The following is a 14,009-nucleotide window of genomic DNA, read 5'->3' as shown; positions in this document are numbered from 1 at the left end:
TGTATTTTGTTTAATTAGATTGTAAAGGGAGATGGATATCTCGAAAAAGAGCAATTGGACACAGACCAGGAAATAGTAATCTTATTAAGATTTTCTAGCTAAGTCTAGATAAAAATCTAAAATTTTTTAAATCTAAAATTAATAATTTAAGAAGATGTACTAAATGAGAACAATTATTATTGATCAGTCAATCTCTAAACTCAGATAATTTAATTTTTGATTTTATAAAATTTACTTTGTGTTGAATTAAATATTAAGATTTATTTTAAACATGAATTATTTCGGATTTATTTAGTAGTACGAGAAATAATATTTGAATTACCATAGTAGCCAAAAACAAAAAACACCCCATTTTATTTTACTATGATGTCCTAAGTCTGGTCAAAAATCTAACTATTACAAAGTCCGTATCTGGGCTTAAAGCACATCTTAAATGATTATTTGAACAAACTCATAAAGCGCGTTAGTTAATCCCTAAATTTTATGATCGGCATAAATCAATAGAGTTTAATTGCTGCTAACAAAACACACAAATTGACAAGAGAACAAGTTTTAATAACGCCCACAGGCTTGCAGGACTCACGTGTAAAATATTTAAATTAGATAAAAACATTCTGAAAGGATATTAATAAAATTGATAGTGGGATGTAATAGATTCGGCACATTTTTAAAAAAAATAATAAAAAATATTTCTGATTGCTATGAACATTTATTTGGCATATGGCGCAACAATAATTGAGAAACAAAACCGAGCCATTGTGACAACATTCCTTTTGTTCATGATTTTTGTTAGTTCTTAATCAAATTAAAATAACTAGAAAAATTAATTGCAATATTATTTTTATTGCTTGTAGTAGTGTAGTATTTTTATTTACCATATGGGTTGTTAGAATGTAAAAATAAGTCCTATATATTTTATTTTTACACGAGTACCCGTGTCCATTTCCCAAGTCCTTTTGTGTGAAAGCAAGGAGCGTCACGAGGTAACAAAAAATGGAGTTAAAAATGTTTTCAAACAACACATAGTTCAAATTTTCAATGGGTCTTTTTTCCAGATTTATTTGTAAACGTTCTCATAATACCTGAGATAAAGTTTACGCGCCTGTTAAGTATTTAAAACCTTTACAAAACAATTAATTGTCACGAAGATTAAGGTATTTGAGCGAGGAGAGGATGTTAGAGTAGTGGAACTATTGTTTTTTGTAATGATAGAATTAATTATTGAGGATTAATAATATTTTTAAAACAAATCACAAGGTAAATGATTTATTTAAAGAGAAAAAACACTAAACAATAAGATTAGAAAATAGCATAATTAAAATTGAAAGTTTTAAGCACGCCATAGTGGAACGTGGGAAATAAAGTTTGGGAAAAACGTATAATTTTGAAATTATTTATTTACTGTCAATTTACAGTATTTTTCTGAAATTAGTTTCTACTCATAATTTGTCTGTCCTTAGTCTTAGATTAGGTCTAATATAATCATATAATTGTAAAAATGAGAAGTTCTCATTGGAGTTCTTCTTAGGCATCGCTCTTAAATATTGTCATTTTAGCTCATAGGAATCTTTATATATTTCTGATTGCTAAAGAAAACTGACAAATATTGTGAGTTAAAAAAAAAATGTTGTCTGTCACGTGTTTCCAATCAAAAACGCATATGATTAAATTGCTAGTATTTAGTAATTAATTATATTAAGTACGGATTAAGTAATTTTATAGTTAAAAAATTGAAATATTTGATAAACTATAAAATATTTTAAACGGAACTTATTTTAAAAATCAAACACATTTCATCCGATTTTTTCTACTTTTTTTAGTGAAGATATTCAAACATATTATAAAATCTGGTAGACTTTCCGACGGCAATTTAATTGATGGTTCACAGACAGAACAAGGCGGGTAAATACTAGACATGCGTTAAATTATATATTTAAAAAAAATGCTTCTCGGAAAAAATACGTTACGTATAAATTATTATGTATAAGATATTAAACATTGTTGAAAAAAGTAAGGACTAGGTTGGGCTCCCTATAATATTTTTCTGTAAAATTTGTTTGAGAATATAATAAAATGCATAAATGAGTCATTTGGTATATTCAATGCTAACAACAATATTTAATATTATTTAAGTTTAATATATTCAAAAATTAATAAAAGAAAATGAAATATGCCTTATCATGCTCCACATATTTATTACCTCGCGGACTGCAAAAATTACCGATATATTTTAAATTATTATCTTAGCTTAATAATTCTGCAACGCTGTTAATAAAATAATACCTGGAATTACAGTCATTAAAAGTCCGAGAATAAGTGCTCACTGCTTTTATATCGTGGCACATACTTATCCTTAACAAATATGCGCTCACCGAGAAAAATGACACCCATAAACGGTACTACCGTAGTGCCATTTATTAATAAAATTACTCTACAGTATAAAATTATTAACTTTAATACTTTGTTATTAATTTTACGGCAACATTTTACGTTGTTCTCTTCGGGCGTTATTAATGAGTGCGATTTGTTCGATACAATAGATATTATTGAATTTTATTGAATCATATTGAACTTTAAACAGCGCTTGGTGTTTATGGCCACATGAATAAAATGATTTACAACGGTCAAATTAATATGAAACGCTTTTATTTAAGATGACCTTTCTTTTGACAATGGATTTGTTTGAAAAGATTTCGGGACATCGCTACAGGTAAGATCAACGAAAAGAAAAATTAGGAACAGTTCGTACGTATATATTGTTTTGCATTTGTTATATGAAAAAAACGGATAATTTACTACCACTGACCTGTATGTGTCCTCTTATGTATTTTCATTTTCAAGTTTTCACTCCTTGCAAAAACTTTTCGCAAGCAGGAAACGGGCACGGAACGGTTTTTCGCCAGTGTGCACCCTGATGTGGTTCACCAGCTTGTACTTCGCTTTGAAAGCTCTGCCGGATCTGGAACAACCAGCCCATCGACAAGAATGATCTGCCCGTTCTGGACCTCCGACATGTTCTACCGTCAAATGGGAAACGATATCGTGCATGGACCGGAAAGTTTTTCCGCAAACGGCGGTGCCGGATCGGTCCGGGTCGAGGGTGGACAGGGTCGGCGCGTCGATGGCTTCGGAATCTATCCAGAGACAGCGCAAGAGCTCTCCGCGCATTCCCATGGTGCTGGGAGATGCAGAGGTGGGCAAGCCGTCGCTTACGTGATTTTGGCGTGTATACCTGAAACAAAATAATAAAAACTTTCAATAATCAATTAACAATATTTTAATATATTTCTTATAATCCGCCAGATTGTTTTGTAAAAAATAAGCTCGATGTGACTGAAATTATTTTGTATTATACTGTATTACATTGCACACAAATATGATACAATTATCGTACTGGATTATAATGAAATATGAGGATTAAATTAGTACATATGTTCTTTATTGATTATAATTGATATTATAAAAATGCATGTCATGTTCACTGCAATTTAAAAACATTATGTGGATACAGTATTAAATATAATAGTTGCGAAAACTTAACCGTGCTTTTTATAGAAAATTATTTAATGAGATATAGATTAATAATATTGCAATTTTGTAATATCATCACGAATATCAATGTAATAAGTTACAATTCTTAATAATCAATTAACATTGTTATATATAATAGTAAAAAAATATAAGCTCAATGTGATTGAAATAATTCTATATTATACTGTATTACATTGCAAACAGATATAATACTGAATTATAATAAAATATGAGAAATAAATTAGTTATAAATGTACTTTCTAGATCCTACTTGGTGTTATTTTAAAAATGTATGTAATGTTTACTGCAATTAAAATATATTATGTGATACAGTATTAAATATTATTAATTTCTGCATTAATTGCAGAAGGCTTAACAGTGCTCGTAGTATGATTTTTATAGAGAATTACTTAAATGAGATAATGATTAATAATATTGCTAAAATTTAATAATATTATTACAATTATCAATGTATTTCATAACTATTTATAACATTACTCGAAGCATATATAAGTCCTTTGTCAAAATGTAAATTAATTTCCGAATATTCACGAATATTCATCGTTTATTACATTTTGTTTATTATTTAATTATTTTTTTGAACTAGTAGTCATATGGCTCTTGTTTATTACTGGGCTTAGAATTGCTTTATGAAAATCTTGTAATGAAAATTATACCAGATTTTTGATGAGTTTATGCTGAATGTACTATAAAAATCAAGTTGTTTTTATTAGTTTAAATTATATTTATTCAATTTGAACTTGGTGCGCATCAGACCATGCTAAATAAATTAATTTCATTAGATTTTAATCTTAATTATATGAAATGTAAAAATTTGCACAAATTATTTAATTTAGCAAGCTTAAATTAGCTACAATTTAAGCTTGCTAAATGTTTGATAAATTGTATTAGAAGTAAGAAGAAAAAAAGAAGTTTAGAAGATGAGAAGAACATAAGAATTGAAAAAGTAAATTGAATGGAAGATTAGGATATAAAGAGATAGTATATATATATGAGAATGTATAAGATATATATGTAAGAATGTATAGAAATATGATGAAAAATAATATGAGTAATGTAGGTGGTTAAAAATGCTGCAAAGCGGAGGCCAATAAAAAATTAAAAAGAAATGTTTGATATGAAAACTAAACGCTCGGTTTAATAAAAAGTCATTATAAAAAGATAATAAATCTATTATTTGTTACATGTGTAAAAACAATAAAACAACAATTTATTACCAAATATTTCTTATTTTACCTATAAAATGCCCCATGATACGACGATCCCGAAATGGCAGACTGTCCATTATGGTAAGGATATTGATTTATATGATGCGGATGATGGTAACCAGCATGGTGCATATACGCCGGTGCTTCATGGTGCAACTGAGAAAACAATCCTGGTTCCTGGTTCGAAATCTGGTGACTAGCAAAGGCGTCTTCTCTCCTCAACAAAAAATCTCTAGCTGAGTACGCTGGGCTGCCAACACCAGTAGAGTTGGCAGGGTTATAATGTTGTTGCTGGTGCGTATGGTGGGTTTGGTTCGGGAAATGGTGGTGTCCATATTGGGTACCAGTTTGTCCTAAAGTTGGTTCGGGGCTTAAGCCATCGTGACCGACTGGTGACATTTTGAAACCGTAGGATGCTAAGTGGTTATTGCTATCGGCGAAGGCGTTCATTGTAAGAGGATATAGTAATAATGGTCAGATATAAATTATTAAATTTGTACACACATTTGACGATACACTAAAAAATCACTGCACGGTTGATGTCAAAATTGATATAAAAATGTTTTTATACTATCAATTATCGATACCATAGCAATATAGTCCATAAAAATATTGGATTCACTTCAACACTTCACCAATTGTTTTTATAAATTACACCAAGTACTTTTGACACTACATAAAATGTACATAATTACTACCACCTAATTATGAAATTTGTATTCAAAGTCACACACTGTCAATTTTTTTAATATTTTAAACTAACTCAAACCATGTCTGTATCACATATATCCTCGGTCCTTTAAAAAAAACTCAAAAGAAATTCACTTATACACCCGTCTTACATAACGTTCCGTGTACGACTGAGTAATCATCATCCTCCGCATGGCGCATGAACCACCAGGCCTCTATTAGACGGGAGGTCTTGGTGGTTATTGGCGGTGCTCCGAGCCAATGAAAGCTCTATGGGCGGTTCCCCATGAAAATACGTAGGTAGGTAGATATTTCGACAGGTAAATGCAATCGGAATACTACAGGTAGAGATGAATTTTAGATGAAACCTAGTTTGCAAGTCACGATTTTGGTGGAAATGTGATGATTTTATTAGGACGATATTGTGGCAGGTTGTGATTTTAATAGTAGGTGATGCAAGCTAAATTTCTGTTGAGGAGTCAATAATGAAATTATTGTGTATATAGAGAATTGTTAGTTATCGGTTGTGGTATCCATTACAAAATTTATAATCAATATTGGTAAATTAGTAATATTTTACTAAACTGATGTAAACTGCTTGTGATTCATATAATTTTTATTACTATCACAATATTCATTTTAAAATTATTATTACATTTTTCATTATCACTGGAATGAATGTTTGCAACTGCCACTTTTATAACATTTGTAAGATAAAATATTATTATTAAAATTTCATATTACAACATGGTACTGGTGGAACTATTTTTTAGTTTATTTTAGAGTAGATATAATATATTGAATTTGTGTTTATTATAGTCTTTAATAATAACCAAAAATTCTAATACATTATTTGAATTATTTTTTCCTTTCGTAGGGTAAGTTATTGTAATCGTCTAAAAATCTAAATTAAAAATTTTTGCATATCTTCACGTTTCAGAGGTTTTGAATTTTTGGCATACCTCCAAAAACATGGATGTATGTGTATGTATGTATAGATACAGTTTTTGTCCTCGTTTTCGAGCGCACGGATCAACCGATTTGAATAATCCAAAAAACTTCGATTCCTATTGACAGAGATGTGCTGATTAGTTTTTGGCAAAGGCAAAACAAGGTCGTTCGGAGATTTCAAACAAAGAGTGCAAAAAATCGAAATCGAGTTTTGAGAGAAGGAGCATCGGATTTGAATGATCTAGAAAACATTCCATTTGTAATGATGGGAAGTAGTGGTAATTAGTTTTTGGCAAAGGCAGGTCTAGCCGTTTCGGAGATACGAAGCTAAATGAGAAAAATATGGCAATTTTTGAGAGAACTAAGCAAGATTTGAATGATTTAAAAAACTTTCTGCTAGTGTTGACGAAGTAATTGCTGTTGCAAAAGAAAAAAAAAATCATTATTTGATTTTTATCTAATTTGTATACTACAAATAAATTTTTTATATAAGTTCAAACGTAACAATTCAGTTTATATAATTGTTATGAATATTAGACAATGTACTTGATTTTAAATCCGATTGATTAATTTTTGTTTATTTAGGTGAGGAAATTTCCAGCAATTTGCCTTAAGGCACGATGCCATACACAACTAGTTTCTTTAATAAAATTGATAAATATTTACTGTTAATACAAGTAAATTATCGAAGGGAAATTTGTGGTGTAAAAATGAAATAAGAGCCAACTTGCCTTCAAGATTTATGCTCTAGGTTCAAAGGAATACCCCTTCAATCAATTTCATCAATTAATTACGGCTCAAATCAAACTCTAACTTAAATTTAGTATTAAAAAATTAATATTATTTAATATATCAGTTTTCACTCCTAATAGCCATTTTGGGAATTACTGGTCTAAAGCTACATTGGAAATTACTGGTCAATACCATCTAAAATAAATAATAGTTGAAGTTATGCAAATTTTTAATCTATAAAATCAAACTTTGTTCTATAAATTTATCAGCAATCTTCTATAGTTGTCCTGTGATTTTTTAAGGTTCATTTCCAAAAAAAACTTTTATTTTCTTTTTTCCATAGTTCTCTCAGTATAGAGACTTCAAAATTGATCGTGTCAAGCAATACTTTTATTTAGGAAAACCGTATGAAAATACTTATATGTTGAATTGAATATGAGATATCCTCCTTGCAAAATATAAAGTCTTTTGCTTTATTTTAATTCTATCTAAATAACTACTAGTTGCTAGTACACTGTTACATTTTATATCTTCCTATTAGCATTTAAATTGAATGCAAAATCCATTACTAATAGATATACTTTACTAATATATTTCTCATTATTTTCTTACTGAATGAGTTTATATTACACTCCAAATAAAAATTTACTTTAGTTATTATATTGAATGCCTCCGATTATGACAAATCAGGTTATCAAAGGATTTAAACCGTATTGGTACCTGAGTACAATACAATATTTTCAAAATTTACAGTTACCCATAAGAGAAATATTTATATGACCTAGTATTAACGGTTAAATGGTTTTGTATAACAAATCCTTAAATACACAAACCAGAAATTATAGAATTGCGTTAAATTTATATTATTGGTGTAAATGATTGAGAAAATTACATTTTTATTTTAAAATTTTGAAAATTGCTACATTTAAAAAATGATTTGAATTGGTATTAAAGATCACATTTTATTTGTAAAGCTAAATGATTTGAATGATTTATTATTCAAAATCTGAAGCATATATAAATTCTAAATTTTTAAAATTAGTTCTTTTAAGATACTGGGTTATACCAAAATAGTAATTAGAAATATAGAGATACTATAAAATTAATAGTGCTCGAAGAATCGAATTAATTTTATCGAATCAGCAAGTTTTATAACTAAAATTATAGGATAATTCAAAATGATTTTCTAAAAATATTATAAAAAAATCTATTATCGATACACAGAAGTTGATATAGAGAAGTCAGGCTGTACTTGATATTTATAATTATTAAATTCATAAACATTATTAGTCATAACTTGCAACTTCTGCTGTTAAATTTGACTTTTCTAAATAAGCCCAAGGTTTACAGATAATATCATTAAACAATTATTCTTCTCATTTAATTAGCAAAGGTCATTTTGAATGATTAACTGATGTAATCATTTAAAACGATAAGAACCATCAATTTTTTGAAAATGCTAGTTGCAATGACACAGTTGTTTTATTTTAAATTGTATTTATTTTAAATTATTTAGTTGTATTTATTGAATTGTATTATTTTAAATTGTATTTAATCTCCATTGTGCCAATAGAACTTTTTTCTCTTGAAATTTTTAGTTGTCTTATTAACATTGTTTTATATATATTAATATATATTAATCCCATCCTTGAAACTCAATATTTAAATACTAGAAAAATCCTAATTACGTCAATCAATTTTATAAAATTAATAGTTAAATAATTTACTTAAATCAAGGCGCATGGTATAGAAATGCCATCAATAAAACTAAATTAAATATTATATTCTATTTGTTTATCCAAGTATGTGTACATAAAATATGATATATCCTGGAATATTCTCTAGTATCATCGATAATTCAATATTCAAAAATGTGCATTTAAATATTAGTTGAACAGAAAATGCCAAAACTTAAACCCTTCCAAAAATTTACTTTGTGCAACATATTCAATTCCAAAATAAGCAAAATTTTAATTTTCTAAATTAAGTGGGAAATTTTACTGCTCATTTCTTTGAAATCTAAATTTTAATCTAGTAGCAATATTTTATGTATTCAGTTCTAGCAATATTTATGACATGCATAAGTCTTTTATTTGGGGTTTGGCTACCGTGCAAATAAATATATCCCTAGGAGATTAACAGAAGATTATGAAGGATCGCAAAGTTTACAAGGGCTCTCTAAGAAAAGCTACTCGAGCAATATTTGATTCCTGTGTTTATCTACAAAACAGAGGAGGATGGTAATAATAAATTGATATTTTGTATAAAAGATGGATTAAACAATTTTAAATTAATATTTTCTCGAAACTCATTTTTTCACCAAATAACTTTTACAATGAAAGCTCATGTATGGTAGTATGGAGTATCATTCAATTATACATTATTTTATTCAATAGATTTAGATTATATTATATAGATCTGCTAGATCAGACATAGCAGACTAAATATTTTGATTAATTAAATCTGTTAACAACAACAACAAAGAAATTATTAATTTGTGATGCTAGTATAGTCAACTAAAAAAATGGAAAAACTCCAAAGTTCAAACCTGGCACTTGAGTTTGCAAAGCCGAAGCTCGAAAGCTCATTAAGGATAAAATAACTTCGTAAGTTTTATTCATTAAAATTTTATTATTATAGTAGAAAATAATTTAGTGTTTTGTGTATTGATTATATAATAAATAAATAATTAAGTTTCTTGTATCACATTTTTTAGATTCTGTACAGAGCTTTAGTGCACGAAACTCTGAAAGACTCTGCTAATAACTTTTTTTTACTATAATTGATCCATGTATGTATCGATTTTTATAATTTCAGTTCAACTTATATAATTTTTATAAAATTATTTTCTTATATTTTCAATTAGTAATTTTCAATACAACCCTGTACTTCGTTCGTCCACCCTTTCCGAAAGGGTGTGGGTTATATACAGATATTTGCAAAGTTAAAAATTTTGACTTCTTAAGCGGTTTAAGTCAAGGATTAGGCAAAGGCACTATTATTTGGCAAATAGGTAATCTTTTTCATTTTTATAAAAATAAAATTCTTATAAAATCCGACAGTTGATAAACAAAATTTATTTTATAAAGATAAATGCTCGATCAATTTTTTGCTCAGGAATATTAACTTTATAGATAAAAGTTGAAAAAATGGTTTTATGAAACCGATGAAAAACAGAAACCTTTGTGTAAAATTAATGAATTTGTGGGACTAATTAGCAACTTTTCTATTTCTTAGATAAGAATAAAATAAAATACTAATTAAGTTTTTTTAACTTCATACCAACCAAAAGTAAACAGCATGTAAAATGTAATGGAACTAGTTGCACAAAAATTTCTAAATAGTTAATGTGAATATATTTGAATTAGGTAAGTATAAGTATAAGTATAAGTATAAGTATAAGTATAAGTATAAGTATAAGTATAAGTATATGTATGTATGTATATATATATATATATATATATATATCCAAAGCAGTTTATTCTTCTGTGTCACATATTACATTAATTATCTTTAAACTAGACACATATATATTTAGTTAATGCTTAGGAGCTCATCCCATATAATAATATTCCGAAAAAATAAAATATTCAAAAAAATAATTATCTCATCTCATGTATATCAAAATGCGACAAGTTATATGTCGAATAAAAATGAACATAAAAATCACAAAAGCTGAACAAAGATTCGAGTCCTTAAGCCATACACGATGGAAAGAATAGAAGAAAATATTAAGATGTATTTGATTATGTATACATCAGCAAATATTGTGCACAAAATATATTTACAAAATATCAGGATATTTATAATATTACTTATTTAATACAAAGTAACAAGAAGTTTATGGAATGCATATTACAATTTTATTATCAGTTGAGTGACAAGATGGAATACCAAATAAAATTGATTTTAGTTTTGAAGAAAGTTGTGATTGCAATTTTTAGTGTGATTAAATTGTTTCTAGCACTTTTAAAGTTTATTACTACTTGAAAAAAAAAATTCAATTTGCTAGGTCTTTTAAAAGAAATCAGAACGTATTTACTAGCTGTACTATTAAATTTTAACGTGATACATTATATTACTATTTAGTTATTCGTCGCAAATTTATGGATTTTTCATTTTATAAATAGTATTTTTTAAGTTCAATATTAATTTTATTTGCAACAATTTATGAAGGCACAAATATCTCTCTTATTTCTTGAATTGCACAATTATTCTACCAACATTTCTCAGATTTACTGTCCTTACTATATACGGAACAATAAATAATTTAATAAGGATTCAATAACTGCCAATAAATAACAGTAAGATGATATAATAATGAAAATATACTATATGTCTGCTAATATATAAAAAAAATTATAGGCTAACAATCACCATGCTACCATGTTTATAGGTCTTGCAATTTTTTGTTTTCAAGTGAATTCTGCATTCAATTAAAGTTGCAGTATTTTAAATGTAATCACTTTCTAAATTCCCATATCAATCCAGTCGATATGTTCGAAATCGTTCTTTAAAAAATAAAAAAATAACAATCCAAACCCACGACTCAGAATTTTTTTCACAAGGCGCAAACTCATACGAAAAAAATAATAATTTCGAGGCATCACATGCAGTATATCATTTTTGGATTCTTCGCTTGTCGCGCTTATTGCCGTCCTTTTTTGACCCGAATAAAAGAACTGGTTGGTAAGGGAAGGAGTGACATTGTTCTAATGCGATCTGCTCATAAAATATTCTTGTATTTGTTTAAGAATTTTGTTTTCTTGGTCCCTATATTATTTTAATGTGAAAGAGTTTCATTCTTATGGACTCACCAGTGCTGGTGGGAAGGATTTACATCAATTAACAGAAGATAATCAACTATTACTTAATTAGCTTTTTAACCAACAGGATTTTTATGGTTCTGATTCAAATTTTATTCAATGATCTTTATACTTCTATATATGTAATGGCCTTTTCACTTTTGTTTTGTTGGAAAATCAGTATTTTGCCAATCAGCGCAATTCCCAAATGATATATTTCGAATGATTTTTGAATTTTCAAAATCGGTTATGGATTGTTTTGTGAAAACGTTGGCAAAACATCTTGCATCATCAAATTATTAAGAAAAAGTTTGGTCCATGGTCGCAATAGTAAAATAACTCGAGCTATTATCAAGTTTTATTGAATCATTTTTAAATTTTTGAAAGCTGTATAGACGTTCTTTGGAAAATCTCTGCATTACAAAATCTCTGCCCATCAATACAAATTTTGATAAACTGTGTAAGCTAAACAAAAATTAGCAAAAAACTACTAATGTTCAACCTACAGTAAAATAACAAAAAAAGTTTATCTGTATACTATTAATAGTTATGATTGAAAGAATTTGAACATGAAAACTAACTTCTGACTCCTTGAAAGCAATGGTCTACAGACCATTTTGATGTAAGGCAGGGACTGAAAGCAATAATGAAAACTTGTTGGAACAATCATACTTCATCTGTTTTACTTTGGATCCTATCTCAAAACCAGTACAGTTCAGCTGTTCCTTAGACTGTCACTACCGTTTCCTGGCATAACCGCGCCCATTTTTTTTTTTTTGACAATTAATAGGAAATGACCCAGGGGATCGTTACCAAAATTCAATCAGAACAATTCCCAATTGATGTTTTTTGAACAGTTATTGAATTTTCAAAATCGCTTCAGGATTTTTGGCTAAAATGTTGCAGGAAAACTTTGCAATTATCTCTTAATTTTCTTTTTTGAAATTGGTTCAGCCATTTTTGAGAAAACGATTGTCAAAAATCTCACATACTCACACAAATACTTAATCAAAAATTATTCTCAAATAATTCAGAAGGACGTCCAAAAAAACAGAGCACAAAGTAGTACTTTCTGGTGGAAACTTCTCTTACGAGATGTTTTGTTTCAAAGAAGCCTTGATCTTGAAAAATATTACTATTTTCTTAAACATCAGTGAGTACATACATTACATATATTCAGAATTTTTTTAAATTTTATTTTCAAACGATTTAGAATGACGCCCAAAAAACCTAGAACAAGCAAGTAGTATATTCTGGTGGAAACTTCTCTTTAGGGATGTTTTGTTTAAAAAATAGTCTTGATCTTAAAAAATATTGCTAGATTTCATAGAGATCAATGAGTTTAAGACTGAATTTAAGGAATTTGATCTTTACTTTTTCCCCCCGTCACTGGAACATTGTCAAAATCTTTGGTCCACACATCGACGCCAAAGCTCACGAATAGTATCATGGACTGTTTTGTTATATAGGTATATATTGACTGGCTATATGGTCTTTCTGAAATTGTCTCGCTTATAAAATATATCACACACACGCCAACGAGTCGCTGAAGATGGTCGTAAACAACCGAACGAAACGTCATGTGGCGCCCCCGGAACCAGAAAACAAAACAAAACGACAACGGGCCCGAAATATACTAACATACCAACATCTAACAGAGCAGAACTTAATGGATGGAAGGAGATTTTCACAAACTATTGTTTTTGTAGGACATTAATATTGTTTTATATCATTTGGTAAGAGACAGTTTTAGCACATGCGAGAAAGTTACACATGCATTGTATTGTACACTTACAATAAGAATGTAATTCTTTTTGTTCTATTTTTTCAACAACTGCAATGGTAATTAGCTTTGCATTCATTAATCATGTATGCAAATTCAAGATTACATATGATGAATATATCTAAATGGTCTTATTGCTCATTTTGTTCGACTGGTTTATCAAAAATTATTATCAATTTGTTGATATTCATACCAATTTACCAATCACTGTATTGGCATTAGATTTAGACATAAACCAAAGAGAACCTCAAGAGTACTCTTTTGTAATTTTGATGAAACTTTGCACAA

The 14,009-nt window shown here is 28.3% G+C and overlaps 1 protein-coding gene across 1 annotated transcript; it reads right to left on the bottom strand.

Annotated features, from left to right (window-relative positions):
* Nucleotides 1–2,795: 2,795 nt before the first annotated feature.
* Nucleotides 2,796–5,345, bottom strand: LOC113373492 (pair-rule protein odd-paired-like). Its single transcript, XM_026613785.1, is given in 4 exon segments — nucleotides 2,796–2,866; nucleotides 2,869–2,886; nucleotides 2,889–3,232; nucleotides 4,789–5,345. Coding segments are annotated over 4 exon segments (855 nt in total). The 5' UTR covers nucleotides 5,211–5,345.
* Nucleotides 5,346–14,009: the final 8,664 nt, after the last annotated feature.

The sequence above is a fragment of the Ctenocephalides felis genome, unplaced genomic scaffold (assembly GCF_003426905.1).
Source record: "Ctenocephalides felis isolate EL2017-DRISC unplaced genomic scaffold, ASM342690v1 CF-g0.4_SCAFFOLD_01604, whole genome shotgun sequence".
In the NCBI taxonomy this organism is placed as follows: Eukaryota; Metazoa; Arthropoda; class Insecta; order Siphonaptera; family Pulicidae; genus Ctenocephalides; species Ctenocephalides felis.
Note: the sequence above shows the minus strand (reverse complement) of the source record. Positions and strands in the feature narration are given on the sequence as shown.